Consider the following 17926-nt stretch of genomic DNA (forward strand, 5'->3'; position numbering starts at 1 on the left):
AAGTTCAATGAGAAGTGCGAAGTCCTGCACGTGGAAAAGAATGACCCTGGGGACCGGTAAATATTGGGGACCACCCAGCTGGAAAGCAGCATGACAGAAAAGGACCTGGGTCCAGTGCTGGGTCCTGTTCTGGGCTCCCTAGTACTAGAGAGTCAGAGACATACTGGAGAAAGTCCAGGGAAGAGGCAGGAAGATGACTAAGGGACTGAAGCCTTGCCCAAAGCAGGCAATGCTCAGCAGGTTGCAGCTGACATCATCCAGCCAGCGGTTGCCACAGTAACTGCACTTATGGATGAAGGATAGGAGTTTTCTGGTGTAATGGAATGACTGCCACCTGTCTGGGTGTTGTCTCTGTTGCACGGCAGGAAAGGGCAATGCAGTGTTCTGAGGATGAGAAAATAAACACCTTTTCCTACACTACACCAAGTGGGGCTTCCCATCTGCTCCACCCTCCTATGTGCTGCCACAGCTCTACACTTCACAGCCCTGTCCTCCCTGGCAACTGCACTGCTTCCCTAAACACTCAACCCAAGAAGAAAAGCTGCGTTAGACAAGAAGAAATCAGCTGACTTAGGCAAGAACCATTGCTTTTTTTCAGTTTCAACAGCAGATATTATCTGCAGCCCTACCAGACCTATCCCAGAGGGAACCAAGGCCTGAACCCCATGAGGATCACAGACCCCTTATTGTCAGCAACTGAATGGATGTCTGACAGGCTTGAATAGAGAATTCATCACCCCCAGGGGTACTCCCAGCCTAGTTACCTAACCAGATCTGCTCACACACACATTCATTACATGCAGGATAGTAGCAGGGGGAAGCCACACAAAACTAAAGCCTGGCAGACCTGATGGACTCCTACCATGCTACTCCATCCCCGTTCAAAGCAGGAGCAGCTGCACTGACATTTACAGGACAGAAGTCACCCCTGCCTGGTGCCCTCACCTACATGATGAGCCAAGGGAAGGACAAGTAAACCTATTCCCCTTCTGCCCCAAGTCCACCTCTGCTTCACAGCAAAGCCTTCATGGAGAGACGCACCAGATGAAAAGAAGCTGCATGGTCACAAGAGATAGGGATCAGCCATCACATCTGCTGAGCTGTTTTCAGCAGCAGTCACATGGAAAAAAACCTACTCTGCAGGCTCACCATTTGGAATCCAAAGGACACAACTCCAAAGTATCTTTGGAGAGGGCCCAAACACAGGCTGGAACATTCTGAGCAGCTACCAGATTTCGTCTGTTTCCAGTGTGCCAGCCTGGGAGACCACAGACTCCAGCATCCCATCTGCTGTCTGGGAGAACCGGAAAGAACAGAGCAGACAAGCATTCACCCTGAAAGCACCCTAGAAAAAAGGGGGTATGTCCTGGGGATGTTCTCACTGTGCACCCTCTCCTCTGTACACCCACGTGCAACCAACTCAGCCCAGGAAATTTGCAGCCGTGCAGAGCATTCCCAGCTGTGGCCTTAAAGTCACAACAACACCGCCTCAAATTTCAGCCTGGTACAAGAACTGAGAGCCCTGAAAAATAAACCAGAGTCTGGGTATCTCTAGATTGGCACCCCAAGTTAGCAGACACATCAGGTCTCAATCTTGCTCTACTTAATGATGCAAGTGTTGGTCAAGTGCTCATTAAGGGACTACCAGTTCTCTGGCAGCCTAATTGGAGCTGGGACAGACAAAAGAGAGAAGCGGGCATATACAAAGGGGACTGATGAAGATGGCAGGGAGTCTTCAGAAAGCTCTTTGGATCTTCTTTTATTTTGGAAGTCTGTTTCCTAGGTTATTTTAGACAGAAAAAACAAAGAAGGAAAAGGCACTCAGCACCTGGAATTATCCTAGGGACAGTAAGTTGCATCCAGTTCTCCCACATGAGCTGACACCACACTACCTTACACAGAGCATAGTTATTGAATGTTAAATGCTGATCTCTCAAGCGGGAGATGTGAAGCTTGGTTGCCATCAACAGCAGCTAAAGGGGTCTGGCAGACAAAGGGGAGGATTGGCTCCTGTGTGAGGAATGGAGGCAAAGTACATTTGAGTCATTTGCAACTTTTCTTACCCAATCCGTTTCCTCCCTCTGGGCTGGGACTACAGACAAACCCAGGACATGGCAAGCTATAGTCCGGTGAAGGTCACGCCAGGGGTACGGTGACAGCCACCTCCCTGTCACTTAAAGCATAGCGTAGTCAAGAAGGGTAACAGCAAAACCTCGCCTCGGCAGTTCTCAGCCCCCTCCAAGCTCTATGCACATGACAGAGACAGCACCTCACCCCTACCCTAGCAGGGCCACATGGATCACTGGGGTCTACCTGGCTAGCAGAGGGCAGCACAAGAAGTCACTGTTCCCCAGCAATGCATCCCCATGCTGTGAAACGCAAAGGCAGCTGGCAAGGGTTGCATTGCTCACTGTTCCGAGTGACCTGGCTGGACCCTGTGTCCTACACCACAGCCCTGCCGGCCACCTCCACCCTCCACCCTGGTTCTGAGGCACCAGTGATGCAGCAGCAAGCAGCAGCTCAAAGACACTATCCAGCAGTATCCACTTGTCTCGTCTACCCAGCAGCACCCCCTTGAGTGAGGAAAGGTCCTGCCATGTCCTCACCTTCGAGGGTGTAAAAGTACCTAGGGCAGTTTCATCTTGATGGGACCATGAGTGAAAAAAGGAGGTCGTTTCCAGCCTATGCTCACACTTTATTATATACAGACACACAGTGAGTGTAAGAACATCAACACGGGACATGGACAGTAAGGGATGCCCAAAGGCACTGCCTTCTGTCCCCTTGGTGCAACCAGTCAGCATAATTTATACAAATAATACAATATTTGAACAATAAATAAGTTTGATAAATTAGATCAAGAAATTAAAAAAACATAGAAAGACAAAGCAGCAAGGAATGATTTTGAGGACTGTGACACATTCACAGCAGTGACAACACCATCACCATCTCACCTGCACACCAGCAGCTGGAGCACAGACCCCCATCAGCACTTTTCTCTCACTGTACTATGACAAAATCCAACTGAGAAGGGGGAACCAGGGAGAGTCATACAGTTCATTAGTGCTGTGTTGTCATGGTCTAGAAGCCCTCTCTCCTTCACAAGCCCCTTCAGAAAGGGTGCTTGAAAACAAGGTACAACTGCAGACCCACTGTGCACAGTCGCAGCTTGTCTGTTTGGCACGGAAAAAAACCCTCAAACCAGTCTCTTCTGTCCTTCAGATGGACACACTGGCACAGTTATTAACTGGGTCGGGGCAGGGGGGTAGTAGGGGAAACATCTCTAAGGAATAGGGGAGAGAAGAGATGAGGCAATGCTCTCTTTCACTTGTTGGAGGCAGAGATGCTCTCATTCATGATTCCAGAGCTCTGGCACACTCCTTCCACATGCCCTGGCACTGATAGAGACCAGGTGGGTGACAATGCCAGCCAATCCCGTGGCAAGGAGGGGGTTACCACAAGGACTAAAGGGATGCAGCTCGGAAGTCAAGAGCTACAAGTCAAAGGACAGCAGTAAAAGGCCGCCGCTGGTTATTCAAGGGAAAAATAGTACTAAAACAGCCGGTCCCTAACCCTTGCAGGGGGAGAGGCTAACAGGACACTGATTGACCTCCCCACTGCCCCCCCTAGCAGCCTCAAAGCCTCCAGCTCACTCCCAAAGATGCTGGCAGCTGGCAATGAGGGGGAGAAGGACTCTGTCCATCATGGATAGCTCTCAGCAGAAAGGAGACAACTTGAAACCTGTCCCCTCCTGCCAATCCCCTTCCCATTTTGCCCCCAAAGAAGGACGTTGGATGTGAAGAAACCAGGAATTGAGGGAATAGGGCAGTGAGAGAGAAATGGGAACAGATGGAGATCTGGGATGGGGAACCTGACCCCTCGGCCCTCACATGTACAAATTGTTACTCATCCAGGCCTGGTATCAAGTCTGCAATACTGTCCACATAGTAATTGGGCACCAGATCCTTGGCAGCGGCGCTGTCGCTGGCCATGTAGGCCTGCGCCTCTTCCAGGCGGGAAACGCCTGTCAGGGTGAGGATGGTAGCAAGGCCGCAGTTCTTGCCGAAGAGGATGTCTGTCTCCAGACGGTCTCCCACCATGAGGGTGCGGGACGGGTCGACACCGAAACGCTCCACGATGCAATCAAACATGTACGTGTTGGGCTTCCCCACCACCAGTGCCTTGCGGCCCGAAGCCGTTTCCACTGCGGCCGTGAGGCTGCCAGTCCCTGCAGGGAGGGAAGGAGGAGGAAAAGAAGTAGCCGCGGGAAGCTCAGCACCCCGGGTCCCTCCAGAGGATGGGCAAGCGGGATGCTGGCAGCACTGCTTCGGGAGCTGGCAGGGACGTGCCAGGGCATCCCTGCTCGTCCTGCCGCTCAGGGAACCGCCTCGCCCGCACCTGGGACAGCGAACCCCACCCGAGGCCACCCCCGCCACCAGCCCCTTCCCCCGGGGCGGCGCGGGACGGGGCGCGGGCTCACCGGGGGTGCGCTGGCCGTCGCTGAGCGGGTGCCAGGGGTCGGGGTCGGTGGCCACCAGCAGGCACTGCGGGTCGCGCAGGTAGCCGCAGGCCTGCGCCAGCTTGGCGAAGGTGAACTGGTCGTCGTAGCCCACCAGGACGGCGCGCACCGGCTCGCCGGGTGCCGGCTCGCCCTCGCCCGCCAGGCGCAGCCCGGCGTCGCGCACCTCGCCGCGCAGCCCCTCGCCGCCCAGCACGAAGACGCGGCCGGCCCCGCTACCGTTCCCGCCGCCGCCGCCGAGGAGGCGCTGGCGGAGGAAGAGAGCGGAGCAGAGCGCGGAGCTGAAGACGTGCTCGGCGCGCACGCCGCGGAAGCCGAGACGGCTGAAGCGCCGCTCCAGCTCGGCCACCGAGCGGCGGCTGTTATTGCTGACGAAAAGGGCGGCCTTGCCGCTGCGCCGCAGCCGCTCCAGCAGCTCGGGGGCGCCGGGCACGGCGCGTTCGCCCGCCCACAGGACGCCGTCGCAGTCGAAGAGCAGCCCCTGCGCCGGGCCCAGCACCTCCCGCAACCCCGCGCCGCTCAGCCGCCGGCAGCTCGCCATGCCGCCGCCGCCGCCGCCGCCGCCGCCGCAGCCCGCCGGCCGCCCCGCCCCGCCCCGCCGCGCAGCCAATCACCGCCCCCCGCCGCGCCCCGCCCCGCCGCGCAGCCAATCACGGCCCCCAGCCCCCCGCCGCCACCAATGGGAGACCCTGACGCTCCCCAGGGGCAGGGCGGGGCCGAGGGCCGGCCCCCGAAGCGACAGCGGCCGGGAGGGGGCGGGGACAGGGCCGGGCGCGCTGCCCATTGGCTGGGACCGCCGTGCCCGGCCACCGCCCCCCGCCGTGCCCGCGCAGCCGCAGAGCGCCCCCTGCCGGCCGGCGGGGCCTGTGGGCGGCGCGGTCGCCATTACGGGCCGGCCCCGCGTCTCCGCCGACTGTGGGCGCCCGCCGCGCTCCCGCCTCCTTTCCTCCCCGCTGCGGCCCCGGGGGCAGCACTCTCCAGCACTTCAGGCTGCCAAGTGTACCCTGCTCTCACCGGCCTGCGACTTTGACACCAGCTTCTCAAATATTGGCAAAATATCACAGAACCAGTTAGGCTGGAAAAGCCTTCTAACATCATCGAGCCCAACCTAAGACCGAACACCACCATGTCAACTAGACCATGGCAGTGCGTGCCACATCCAGTCTTTCCTTAAACAGCTCCAGGAACGGTGACTCCAGGGCAAAACCTCCCTGGGCAGCCCATTCCAATGTCTAATCACTTTCTGTGAAAAATTCCTCCTACTGTCCCACCTCAACCTCCCCTGGTGCAGCTTGTGACTATGTCCTGTTGTCACTGCCACTGGTTGCCTGGGAGAAGAGGTCAATCCCCACCTGGCTACAGCCTCCTTTCAGGGAGTTGTAGAGAGTGATCAGGTCACCCCTGAGCCTCCTTTTCTCCAGGCCAAACAACCCCAGCTCCCTCAGCCACTCCTAATAGAACATGCACTCCAAACATATATATATACACACATACATCTGTATTTATATACATATCTGTATTTATATATATATATGCATTTATATATATACTTGTATTTATATATATCCATCTGTGTGTTTCGGGGGCAATGGGTTTTAAGGCAAAATGGGGCTGGAATCATGTCTGAGCATCTGCAAATGGCCCCAGGGGGCCAAGCTGCCCGCGCTGGCCCGAAAGCTGCAGTCAGTGTCTGTGCCTGCAGTGGGGGATCTGGGCAGGGATCTGGGCCCTCACTGGTGGCTGGGCCCCGGCAGGGATGTGGCGGTGTGGGGAGGTGGAGATGGGAGAGCAAGAGAAGGCAGGCAAAACATACCCGGTGGTGTGAGCCAAGGGAACAAGGTGGGGGACCAAGAGATGCTGTCCCTCAGGCCGCCCTGGCATTTCCACAGCGCCTGCTGGATCCCAGAGAGGTGCTAGATCCCATCTCCCCGACCTGTGATTCCCCCACGCCCCTCACCCTGTTCAGTTCACTGTGGGCTCTCTTTCTGGGGCTGATGTGGCTAGGGGGCTTCCTCCTGCAGGCAGTGGCTGCCCCTCCTCTGTGGTTCCCGGCTCACAGTCCATGGCAGCTGCTGTGTCAGCCTCACCAGTGGAAGGCTTGGGGGATGGTGGGGCATCGCGGCTGAGGCGGGGTGCTGGCTGCGGAGGGAGCGGTGGTGGGACGGAGGGGGCTCGGCTGGGCACCATCCGTCGTGGCAGGGCTTTGGGGCTGGCTGCCTGGGCAGGAGCTGTGCTCCGGGGCTGTGTCACAGATGGTGGTGGCATTGTGGGTCGGGCTGGAGCCGGGCGTTTGCCTGAAAAGAAAGCTGAGGTGGGCTGGGGTTCTCTCCACTGGGGTCTCTCCAAAGGGCAGAGGGGGCTGCAGTGCCAGCCATGGGTCAGGAAGGGGGGCTGCAGACAGGTGGATGGACAAATTGCGCCTTGCCCAGCTCATGTACTGAAGAGACGAGCACATCAGCTTTTCTGGGGGCTTTTCCCTCTTGCTTTCACTAAGGGCCATGAGCTTTGACACCACTTTACTGGAGGTGTTCAACCCAACACTGGAGGACATACTGTGTCTATCCTACAGTCCCATCTTGGCTGGATCCTGGCCATGCTGCCCTGGCCAGAGGCCTTTCCCCTCATTTGGTGACAGGAACATCCCCAGTGCCCACTTTTGTGAGGAACAGCAGGATGATGACTACAGCACAGGAGGTGCCATTGGGGGGTGTAATTTCCCAAGCATCTGGGGCACCCTAACCTTTGTGGGTGGTGGTGTCAGTCATCGTTGGAGCTGGTGGCCCCACAGCTTCAGGAGATGGCCTGGGCAGTGCTGGTGACACCGGCTGGTACCTGGCCTCAGGGTCCCTGGATGTGCTGTGCAGAGAATGGGGCAGGTCAGGCTTTGGTTGGCCATGGAGGTCCTGGCCATGAGGCACCTTGCAGCTACCTGTGAGGGTACAGCCCTGGTGTGGGGCAGGATGGAGGGAGGACATGGGGAGAGCTGGGACAGCCAGAGCCTCTAGCTCCCATCAGACTTACGCCTCTCCATCCAAAAGGGTGGGGGTGCTGGTGGGAGGGGTTGCAGGGGTCGGCTCTTCCACTGGGGCAGCCTTGCAAAGTCCGGTGTTTGTGGGCGACATGAACATGCCTGAGACATTGAAATCTACCTCTGGGTGAAGAGAAGGGAGATCCTGTGAGGAAGCACTTGCCACCCAGAGCAATGACCCCACAGCAAGGAGCCAGAGCAGCCTTCTGCTTGTCTCCTCCTGGAGATGGAGAAATGTTCCTTTCCCTTCCTCTCCCCATCACCCTCTGCTGCAGCCCACCAAGTGATGCCCTGGCCCTACCTCCAGGGAAGAGAGTGTCCACGTTCTGGATGAGGGCTTCCACCACAGCCTGGATGGAGGAGACCGAGGCCAAGTCCAGTTGCATGGGGTCTCTGAGAGACAGGGGTGGGGAAGGCATCAGAAAAGGGGTTTGGGGGCATTAACCTCAAATGGGTTTTTGTGTTCATTCTGCAGGGGTCAGGGTCTGAAGGGAAGGCAGCCCAGCCAAGGGCCATGGCAGCATGGGTGATGGGCCTTTTTCCCTGTCCTGGGAACCCTGGTTTGGTGTTGGAGGCCAGTGGTGTTGGAAGCCACACATGTCACAAGTGCTTTGGGTCTCAGCCCCCTCCTCTACTACTTTGCAGAGTGGCTAAGAGGATATGAGCTCGGTGAGGGGACATGCAACTCGGGGAGCATGGGGACAAGGGACAGGACTTGAGGATGGAAGAGGTGTAGGTGCTTTAGACCAGCCTCAAGGCTGCTGGATCAGCCTTTGCCATTGGCATTTGCCTTCAGGACACCCCACCTGGGGCTAGGGAGCTGCCTCTCACCCCTTCAAATCAGATCTTACCCTGTGCTCTGCTGTGACCACAGCAGGTTTGGGCCCAGCACAATGGCAATGTTGCTGGGGGTCATTTTATTCACCTCCTGGTGTTCAGCCAGCTTGGCTAAAAACTTGATCAGATACCTGTGGGGTGAAAGGAGGGCAAGGGTTTAGTAGGTAGGGATTTGAGGAGGGAATGGCTACCCCTGGTGATTGCTTGGGGCTGAAGAAGCCCCGTTCCGACAAAACACCTCAGATTGTTGTAGCTGTCCTGGGGCAGGCGGCTGCAGGTGTCTCGCAGGCTCTGTACACGGCTATCAATGTCCTTTAAGCTGTAAGAGAGAAGGGGGAGCAGAGAGCTCGGCCTGTTCCCTGTGGCAGAGAGGGACACAGTGGGCAAGTGCTGGCTGCCCCGTGGGGGCCATAGCCCTGGAGATGGAGATGTCCTGCTTTACTGTGCTGTGAAGGCAGGCATCCATGGAGGCACTGTGTTTGTATCTCCCCAAATGAGACCAAGCACCCCTGCTCCAAGTGCCAGGAAAGATGGAGGGGGTTGACTGGGGGCTTTTTGAGATGTGCCAGGGATTTCCACCCCAGTGCCTGGACCCACCTGGCCACTTTGACCCATTCGTCATAGAGTTCGAAGGTCATCAAAGGCTGGGGCAGCTCCCGCAGGTAGGATTTCAGTGCACCTGGGAGGAGAGGGGGAGCAGTGGAGCTGATGGCAGCTGAGGGATGGCAGGCACTGCCCAATCATATCTCCCCACCCTGCCTTGCTGGCACTCACCAGCCACAGCGTGGGGGTCTGAGTAAAACTCCTCCAGGGCGTTGGAGCCGCTGGCCAAGCTGCTCTTCAGCTTCTTCAGCACTGAGGCGCCTGCTGCCAGCCGGAAGAGTCCCTGGGGGTGGGACGAAGAGGGAAGGGATGCATGTTGAGTTTGGGAGGAGTGCGTCTGTGGGGGGAAAGGTGATGAGGGGGTCTGGAGCACTCCCTACCTCCTCCTTCATGCCAGAAGCTAACAGCATCATGACACAGGCTTCGATGGGAAGTGCAATCTCCCGGCCCAAGCTCTTGAGGTGTGTCTCTAGGGACACACCATAGTACCCTGCCACTGGGGTGTCTGTAGTGAAGGAAGGCTCTGGAAGAGGAAGGAAAATGTCAAGAGGGATGGTGGACACTGGGACCATCCACCATTTGGCCATGGCAACGTCCTGCTCCAAGCCTAACTTGGCTGGCTACAGACAGAGGCAGAGGCAGGACAGGCAGCATCCCCAGCCCATGTCAAGATGCAGTCCCCAACCTACCCAACATGGGAGGCAGCAGCAGGTGTAGGGAGGGAAAATGAACCTTTTCCAGCTTTGCTGGCCACACTCGTATCCCCTGGGCTCAGCTACAGCCCTTGCCAGGCTGCATGGAGAGCCAGAGGGTACCTGTCTGTCTGTGGCTTTCCCTCAGTTCTGCCAGAGCTGAGTCCAGTGATTCCAGTGACTGCCGGTGGTACTGGGCTTGGATTTCCAATAGCTGCCAGACAGGGGACAGGCAAACAGCATTCAGTTTGGCATCAGCCCATCTTGGAGAGGTGCCCATTCCCAGGACATTGCACCCACATGAAGACAGGGCAAAGAGGGAGCTGCAAGGGGAACCTGCCTGGGGTCCATGGGACTGTGTCTGTAGTGAGGGGTAGAGGGCAAATTGGAGAGCGGTATCATCAGGACAAGCTGCTTGTTTGCACTTGGTGCTAATGGTGGCATTAACCTGCAGTGCCTGGAGCAAGGCCAGCTATAGGCATCTGCTGTTGCCTTGATCTGTCCCCTGCCCTGCTTGGGGCACTTGGTGTGGATGGGGGCAAGGCTGGGCTCAGACATGTTGCAGTTGACATTCACACACTGGGGAGAAGTGAGACAGAGGACTTACTTTGATGAAGTAGCTGGCATAGACGTCCTCTTTGGTGGAGAAGTGGTAGAGGTCAGCCATGTACTCATCCTGGGAAGGGAGACAAAAAGGAGCACTCTTCCATCCCCTCCCTTGCACCCGAGGACGAGGAGACACCTTCGTGAAGCCCTTTCATCTGCTCTGTGAATTGTCTAGACAGGCTCTCTGGGTGCAGTGGGGACTTCTCCTTGCCTCCATTGCTTATGTTTGGGTAGTGGCAGCAACCTGCCCTATGATCAAGGTCCTGGCACAAGAGGTCTCTGCACCTTCAGCTCCAGTGAGCTTACAAGCTCTGCCAAAGTGCTGGGCTTTTCAGAGAAACAGGGCAGAAGTGGAGAAAGTGGATGTGAAACTTCCCTGCCACCCATGACAGATCCTAGCTTGGCTGGTTCCCAGCCTGAGGGAGCCCCATATGCTCCCTGCTTTAGCCCCTGGAGCCTCCTCTCTGCAGCAGCTTGCACTATGAATCCTTTACTCTTTTTCTTCCCTGGGCTTGGGCCATGTCCCTATTTCTGCTTGAGGGGCCCATTTGCTTTCAGAGGGCAGGACATGCTGGCTGGCTGTAATCCATCTCAGCGTGGGGTCACCTTGGTCAAGACTGGTGGAGGGGAGCAGGTCTGCAGCCCTGCAGCTGATCCACGGGGACAGGAAGCGACCATCTCACCTTGCACTGCTCCACCTTCCTCTTCACCTCCTCCTCTTCTTCCTTCAAGATCTCCAGTTTGTTGGCAGCAGAAGATGCCCCTGGGCCAGCACCAGCTCCAGTGCTGTTACTGGAACTCTTGGCAGCTTGGTTCAGCCTTTGGGGTGGGAGAGAAGAGGCACATTTATGGTATCAGGGACGCTGGGTAGAACAGGTGCACAGACTGCTAGAGAAATCTGGCGTGGCAAGGGCTACCACTGGCAAGAGTTGGAACGAGGTGATCTCAGTGTACCAAGCAGCACTGGGGGACTTTGCTGCCTTTAGTGGCAGAACTGCCTTTCTCTCTGTGCTATGGAATCAGCATCTGAGCCCAGAGCAAGATGCACCTGCAGAGAGGAGCTAGCTGGGTGCTCCTGAAGAGATGTTGGAAATTGACTCCCCAGGGCAGTTATCCTCCTCTCTCGCCCAGCCTGTCTGGGGGCTGTAATCTGTATGTCCTGCCCCCTGCCCCTAGGGCTGCAGTGTGCCCCATACCGGCTCTTGATTGTGTTCCAGTCAGAAATCAACTTCTGGAGGGTCTTCTTGCGCTTCAGGATGATGGGGAGCTCCTCCTGGGGGAGAGAGGGCCAGAGTGAGTGGGGGAGGCCTGAGGACATAGGAAGAAGTGGTGAGATTGGAGAGCAGAGCCAGTAGGGCAGCCAGGACTACCTCACTGAGCTTGTTGAGCGGCTGCAGGACATAGTGCTCCAGGGCAATCTCAAACTCAGCCATGATTTTGGCCAGCGAGCTCTGTATGCAGCAACCCATCTCCAGAGCTTTCCTGCGTAGGACAGACATGAAATGAGTGTGTGCTAGAGCCATGCCCCTCTCTGACCCAACATCCCCACTATACCTGTACCCATGTGGGACCCTGAGCCAGCCCCTGGCCCTACTCTGCAATGGGAGGCTGAAGGTGCTGGATGTCCCCTCTCCCAGTCCAACACCAGTGTTTGCTCTGGGGACGTGGTTTGAGCCATGGGAACCCCGGAGCCAAAACAGTGTCACCACCAGGATCTGGCATCTTTTGGGGTCACCCTGGCCCTTTCTCCCACCAGTACTTACCCAAGGCTGGACTCTGTGTCCAGTTCCTTGAAGCTCTCAGCCATCGCCATGGACAGAGCCATCAAGGGCAGCTTCTTCTGCACAGAGCCAAGGATTTGAGAGAGAAGTGGTGACACCACTGTGCCTGGCCACAGTGTGATGCTCCTCACCACAGGGCACCATGGGTGCCAGAGTTCACGGGGGTTTGGGAAGGGACACAGAAAACAAGGGCTTTGGAGGGTTATTCAAAGCAAAGACACTGTCTCTCTTTCAGGAGTGTCCCAAATTAGTGACAAATGAGAGGGTTGCCCTACTCTGCTCATCCCAGGCACATGCTGGAGGCCGCTGCTGACAATGGGACCTGGGCTTGGCATAGCTTTGGGCCACCCTTCAGCAAAGCTGACAAAGCAGGGGCCTGGCATCCCCGTTGCTGGCAAGAGACAGAGCTGGGGTGAGCACAGGCTGCAGTGGGGAGATTTTACTCACCACTCGCTTGTCCATCTCGGAGCCACATTGTCCCTGCAGGCAGGCTTGGAGCCTCTTGGACACACTGTGAGCTGCTCGCTTGGCCGGCTCAATCCTCTGCTCAATCTGGGGGCAGAAAAGTGGGACTGGGGAAGCCATTTTGTCAACCATGGGCACTTCGAGGCCATTTCCCCTCTACCCAGCTCTGGGTGAGGGTGGCCTACTGTGTTGATTTTGCGCAGCCTGGTTTTTGGTAGCGGGGGGGCCACGGAGGTGGCTTCTGTGAGAAGCTGCTAAAAGCTTCCACCATGTCTGGCCGAGCCAATCCCTGATGGCTCTGAAGGTGGACATGCCACTGGCCAAGGCTGGGCCAATTAGAGATGGTGGTAACGCCTCTCTGAAAACATATTTAAGAAGAAAATCAAAACGAAGTGGGGCACAGTGTTTTTCTAGCCAGAGAAGAGGAGGAGGTGAGAACGTGTGAGGGAAACAATGTGGCGACACCGAGGTCAGTGGAGAAGGAGGGGGAGGAGGTGCTCCAGGCACCAGGGCCGAGATGCCTCTGCAGGCCGTGGTGAGGACCATGGTGAAGCAGCTGTGCCCCTGCAGCCCATGGATCCACAGGGGATGCAGAGATCCACCCGCAGCCCGTGGGGGAGGTGCTCACGCCAGAGTGGGTGGATGCCTGGAGGAGGCTGTGATCCAGTGGGAAACCCAGTGGAGAGAGGGGGCTGGAGCAGCCTGTCCTTGGAGGACTGCACCCCGTGGAAAGGGAGACCCACAGCACAGCAGTTTGGGAGGGCTGTGTGCCCGTGGGAGGGCCTCACGCTGCAGCAGGTGTGGTGTGGTTGTTGCTCGTGAGATTGGAACCATGCTGGAGAGGTTCATGGAGAACTGTCTCCTGTGGGAGGGACCCCACGGCGCAGCAGGGGAAGGACTCCTCTCTTGGAGTAGTGGAAGAAAACCTCGGGTAATGAACTCACCAAAACCCCCATGCCCTGTCCCCTACGCTGTTGGTGGGAAGAAGGGAGGGGTTGCAGGAAGAAAAAATGTTTTTAAGGGCTTATTTTACTCCTCATTATCCTCCTCTGATTTCGTTAGTAATAAATTCACTTTGTACCTCTAAGTCGAGCCTGTTTTGCCCTTGTAGTGTTTTCTCCTGGTCCTTATGTCAACTCATGACGCCTTCATTAAATTTTTCTCTCCTCTGCCCAGCTGTGGCAGGGGAGGGTGAGTGAGCGACTTTTGTGGGTGCCTGGCATTTGGCCAGTGTCAAACCACACCTGCCAGCGTCCTGCCACAGTCTGGAGCATCTGGTCCAGTGAAAAGGGAGCACAACTCCTGGTCAGGATTCATCCCTCTGTGAGCAGCTGGGAAAGCCCTTTCTGGTAGTAGGAGCCTGCCAGTCCCTTAACACCATGGTCCTGAAATCACCCTCCAGCACACGGACAGATCCCAGCCCCATGACTTGGACGTGCTGGCACGGCGAATGGCAGGCAGGAGCGGGGCAGGTTCCCACGCCCAGGCACAAGCAGACACATGCCTGCCGGCCCAGCCTGCGCCTCACCTGCACTAAGTCTTCTGACAGGAGCTCAGTTGCTTCTTGGGCTCTGCAGAGGAAGGAGAAGGAACCATCAGCAAATGTGGATGACCTCCACCCAGCTTCCTTGGGAAGGCAGGTCCTTATGCATCCTACTTGCCTCTCTTTGGGCTCCTGGGAGCAGGAGCCACAGGCTATAGCCTGGACCATCAGACACAAGGCTATGGGTAGAACAAGCCAGGGAGGACAAGAACAGCAGGAGCAGGGCAAGGGAGCCAACCTTGCTGGCTGGTGGACACCCCATCAGACAGGGTTTCCAGTTCAGTGCACCTCAGTCAAAAAGTCCAGATGTGGCCTGTGTTTTTGGAGTCAGAGTGCTTAGTGGGGCCACAACAGGAGGAGGATGTTTACTGACCCTGACTGCCACTTCTCCCCTGAAGGTGAATCCAGGGCAGTGATGTTGCAGTCTGGCACACATCTTTGCAGCCAGGGTAGTAGTCAGTAGCTGTGGGGCCACTGGTGCTGGAGCAAGGGTATCCTTGTGGTCAAGCTGAGGTCCAAGACCAACCCTCCAGAAATACCTACACAAACCCAGCTTTCTGTGGTTCTGCTCAAAACCAAATTCAAAACTCACCAGCCACCATGACCCCAAAACCTCCTTGATGCCTCCCTTAGGGGAAGCCTTGCTTCACAGCCTGCTATCCTTGCTATGCCCCAGGAACCTCACTTGATTTCCATCTGTTGCTGCTTTTTCCCCAGTTCACGTTTCTCTCTTTTCACTGCCTGCCAAAGCCAATGTGGGATGAAGATGTGGAGCTGCAGGAAACGTGGGTGGTTTGGTTGAAGGCAAGCAAGAGCTCATGAGATCATGGTCCACAGAGGAGAGGCTCTGCAGCAGGTGAAGAGATTGCTCTTGGACTCCACAAGCTGCTTGAGACTTGCCTGCCTGGCATTAAGCAAAAGGGAGGTGTATCTATCATGGAGATGAGAAATCTTGAGGGAAGTGGGATGGGAAAGGGCATCATGCTCCCCTCCAGGAAATGCAAGAAGAGCAAGAGGCCACCAGCATGTAGGAGTTGCTTCCCTGTGGTTGATTTGCTGGGCTGGCTGAAGGACCTCAGTAGTTCAGGGGACAGCTCTGTCCCACTTAGCCACCAAGTGCTGGGAACCTGCAGAGGTGGCAGTAAGAAAGGGAGTGAGGGGGCTGGGCAGGGAGGGCCCAGCCCTGTAATTTCAGTTCTGGGTTTTGCAAGGGGAGAGCTTTAGAAAGCCAAAGAGGAAAATATGGAAATGGCAGAGGTAGGATAGGGACAGGGTTTTGTGTGAAGCTGTAAGTCCTCCGTGAGTCCATCTGAGGACCCCATGTCCTCTCCTCAAAGGGCATTCCAGGCTGCTCATGCTGCTGGACTGGCTAGAGCTGTGCAGGGCACTTTGTTCCTGTGGGGCACCCCAGACTCAGCAGGGAGGGCAGGTCCCAGCCTGATCACCCTCCTGGTCATTGCACAGCAAGGAGGATGTGGCTGGCAGGTCCCTCCCCATTGCCCTACTGCCCCACATCCTGGGGAAGCCAAGCTTGGGAAAGCCCTGTTTCCATGTGAGTGCAGCACCTGTGGGCCCTGGGAGAGGTAGCTGGGCTTGAGGATCATTTACTGCTGAACAGCACCAATGCAGCCTTCCCAAAGCCCCTCAGCTTATGCTGGAGATGCTCTAAACCCTAAGGTTTTCCCCCCCTTTTCCCTTTTCCCAGGCCACCAGCACTGGCAGGTCAGTTGAGCCCCAGCGCAAGCCCTCCAGGACCCGCATCCCGCTCCCTCCGGCACAGGTAGTGGAGAAGTTCTTACCGAATGGTGATGCTGGGATGGGACAGCTGCTGCCGCATTCGATTAAACTGTCTTTTCATCATCTTGAGAGTCAGGAGGAGACCACAAGAGCTGCTCTGCTTGGCTGTACCCGCTCAGCACCCCTCGACAATGCTTGGCATTGGATGCCTGCAGCCCTTCTTCCCCTCTTCTCCCCGGAGCCACTTTGCTCCTTGCTTTTTCCGAAGGACCTGTCCCTCCTTACTGCTCTTCCTCCTTCCCTCCTTACTCCTCTTCCTCCTTCCCTCGTTCCCTCTTTTTCACTTTCCCCAGCTGGTCCACTCCCTAGTCCCTCCCTGGGGATGCCCTACCTGCTTTCTTTTCCCCTCCCTTGAACTCCCTTCTCTTGCTCCCTCTCCTTTTCTGAGCTTCCTTCCTCTTCCGTCTGCCCCTCTGCTGCAGATCAGGTAAGAACAGCTCAGGGCTCCTACTCCGTTCTGTGTTCTTGTCACCACCCCACAAGTAAAAATAACTTCAGCCCAGCCTTAAAGGGGAAATTTTATTACAGCATACACAGAACAAGGCAGGACAAGCACATGCCGCTGCCGAGCCCGAGTGAAGGGCCCACGCTCTTTCTTGCTCTGTCTCAGCTGGGGTGGTTCCCCTTCGTTCCTTTGCCCACCGCCAGCTGTGCCGCGGGGCAGCCCGTGCTGGTGCCAGCTGGCTGTGCAGTTCATACAGGGCACCGCGTGTACACCCTGCCCTACCTGGTCACCCAGCTCTGCCAACACTCCTCAGGCACCTCTCCATGCTCACGGGCACAGCTCCATCCTCCTCCCCTGCAACATAGCCCCTTGTTGTGACAAAGGCAGCAAAGCCACCCTGCAAACCGCCCTGCACCCCTCACGCTGCTTTCCTCCCCGGAACCGCCACAGAGCTGCGGCCACGGCTGCTGCCTCGGGCACGGGGGAGCTCCCTCCCCCGCTCCCCTCCGCGAGCAGAGTTCCTCTGAGCACGGGGACCGCAAACTCCCGGTTCTCAGCCTCGGGTGTTGCCTGCTCTCTGCAGAGCTGCACCAGAGCTCATCTCTCTCTCTCTTTTTTTTTTTTTTTTTGGTTGAGAAACGTCCACTTCACACCACCACGACCTTTGGTCCTGACTCTATGAGATGACAATCTCACCTTATTTTTGGCTACCTGCAGCTAGGACTTTCCACCTGCACTAAGAGAGCAGAGGTTGCTGTTGGCTGGGTTACATGGCTGGCAAAGGAAGCAGCAAACCAAGCCCAAATGAGAGGCAGTCAGCTTGTGGGCACAAGAGACAAGCAGCAAAGGCAAATGAGGTGGAAGGGCCACTCCTTCTGTGCCCTGAAGCCTGAGGAGCAAAAATTTGGGGACTGCTGGGCTGTGCTCCTTGGCAAGGGTCAAGTCTTCAGTTACTGTATAGTAAAGTGGTGCTGGCAGCTGTTTTCAAGTGGTTGTGGGGTGACAGCACCACTCCCTCCCTGCCCAAAACACCAGGCTGTTCTAAACCTGTGGCAGAGCACATCTGATCCCCCAGCATCAAGCCCTGGGTGTGCTCCTAACACGCAGTCACTTCAAGCACCTGTTGCAAAGATGCAGCAAAACCCTCCCAGATCTTCACTGGCTGCATCAAGTAGTGGCTAGGCCATTCCTTGTATGCCATATCAGTTGCTCCCAGCGACGGGCTGCTGCTCACCAGAGGAGATCCTCCTTTGTACCCCTGAAATAAAGCTGCCTCACGGATCTGCTTCCAAGGGCTGCTGCCAGCAGTGGTGATGCTGCAGTCATGTGGGAGCATGGGAGTGAGCTCAAGCCCTGCTTCCCGTGGGCTCTCAGGCAGACTCCTGCCCACTGCCCCTCCATGGGGCAGAAGGGAAGTGGGCAGCACCCAGTTCACAGCCTGGAACTGACTGCTCTCAAAAAAGGAATTGAGAACTGCTGGGGGAATTCCACCATCCCTGCTCCCTGCTCATGGGAGCAGGGAAATCATTGTGGCAAGGCCTGAGTGACTGAGGGATGAACTACAGGACTGCAGGGGCAGGATCTGAGCTGGGCAGGGCGCAGAGAAGCTC

At 56.7% G+C, this 17926-nt stretch overlaps 2 protein-coding genes across 5 annotated transcripts; both read right to left on the reverse strand.

Annotated features, from left to right (window-relative positions):
• Nucleotides 1–2671: 2671 nt before the first annotated feature.
• Nucleotides 2672–5100, reverse strand: LOC104696513 (pyridoxal phosphatase). Its single transcript, XM_039571576.1, has 2 exons — nucleotides 4481–5100; nucleotides 2672–4228 (listed from the first exon to the last, which is right to left on the reverse strand). The coding sequence occupies exons 1-2, from the start codon at nucleotides 5058–5060 to the stop codon at nucleotides 3903–3905; spliced, it is 906 nt and encodes a 301-aa protein (XP_039427510.1). The 5' UTR covers nucleotides 5061–5100; the 3' UTR covers nucleotides 2672–3902.
• A 926-nt stretch (nucleotides 5101–6026) lies between these two features.
• SH3BP1 (SH3 domain binding protein 1) lies at nucleotides 6027–16895 on the reverse strand. Of its 4 annotated transcripts, XM_010410560.4 has the most exons (18): nucleotides 15874–16893; nucleotides 14060–14102; nucleotides 12514–12618; nucleotides 12049–12125; nucleotides 11656–11767; nucleotides 11482–11558; nucleotides 10969–11104; nucleotides 10287–10355; nucleotides 9803–9893; nucleotides 9368–9510; nucleotides 9159–9270; nucleotides 8982–9063; nucleotides 8623–8703; nucleotides 8399–8515; nucleotides 7849–7940; nucleotides 7541–7670; nucleotides 7260–7375; nucleotides 6027–6813 (listed from the first exon to the last, which is right to left on the reverse strand). In XM_010410560.4, exons 1-18 carry the CDS (start codon nucleotides 15933–15935, stop codon nucleotides 6482–6484), a joined length of 1977 nt encoding a protein of 658 aa, XP_010408862.1. In that variant the 5' UTR covers nucleotides 15936–16893; the 3' UTR covers nucleotides 6027–6481. The 4 variants fall into 4 exon arrangements, with proteins under 4 accessions (XP_010408862.1, XP_019148190.1, XP_019148192.1 ...); XM_019292645.3 differs by lacking the exon at nucleotides 8623–8703 and having other exon boundaries at nucleotides 15874–16894; XM_019292647.3 differs by lacking the exons at nucleotides 12049–12125; nucleotides 14060–14102 and having other exon boundaries at nucleotides 15874–16895.
• Nucleotides 16896–17926: the final 1031 nt, after the last annotated feature.

Source organism: Corvus cornix, chromosome 1A, assembly GCF_000738735.6.
Source record: "Corvus cornix cornix isolate S_Up_H32 chromosome 1A, ASM73873v5, whole genome shotgun sequence".
NCBI classification, from domain to species: domain Eukaryota; kingdom Metazoa; phylum Chordata; class Aves; order Passeriformes; family Corvidae; genus Corvus; species Corvus cornix.

Coding starts and splice junctions, on each gene's coding strand:
- LOC104696513 (XM_039571576.1), bottom strand. CDS start 5,060: ATGGCGAGCTGCCGGCGGCTGAGCGGCGCGGGGTTGCGGGAGGTGCTG. Junction 4,229..4,480: donor CGACGGCCAGCGCACCCCCG/GTGAGCCCGCGC, acceptor CCCTCCCTGCAG/GGACTGGCAGCCTCACGGCC.
- SH3BP1 (XM_010410560.4), bottom strand. CDS start 15,935: ATGATGAAAAGACAGTTTAATCGAATGCGGCAGCAGCTGTCCCATCCC. Junction 12,619..14,059: donor TGTCAGAAGACTTAGTGCAG/GTGAGGCGCAGG, acceptor TTCTGCCCCCAG/ATTGAGCAGAGGATTGAGCC. Junction 11,768..12,048: donor GACACAGAGTCCAGCCTTGG/GTAAGTACTGGT, acceptor TGTCCTACGCAG/GAAAGCTCTGGAGATGGGTT.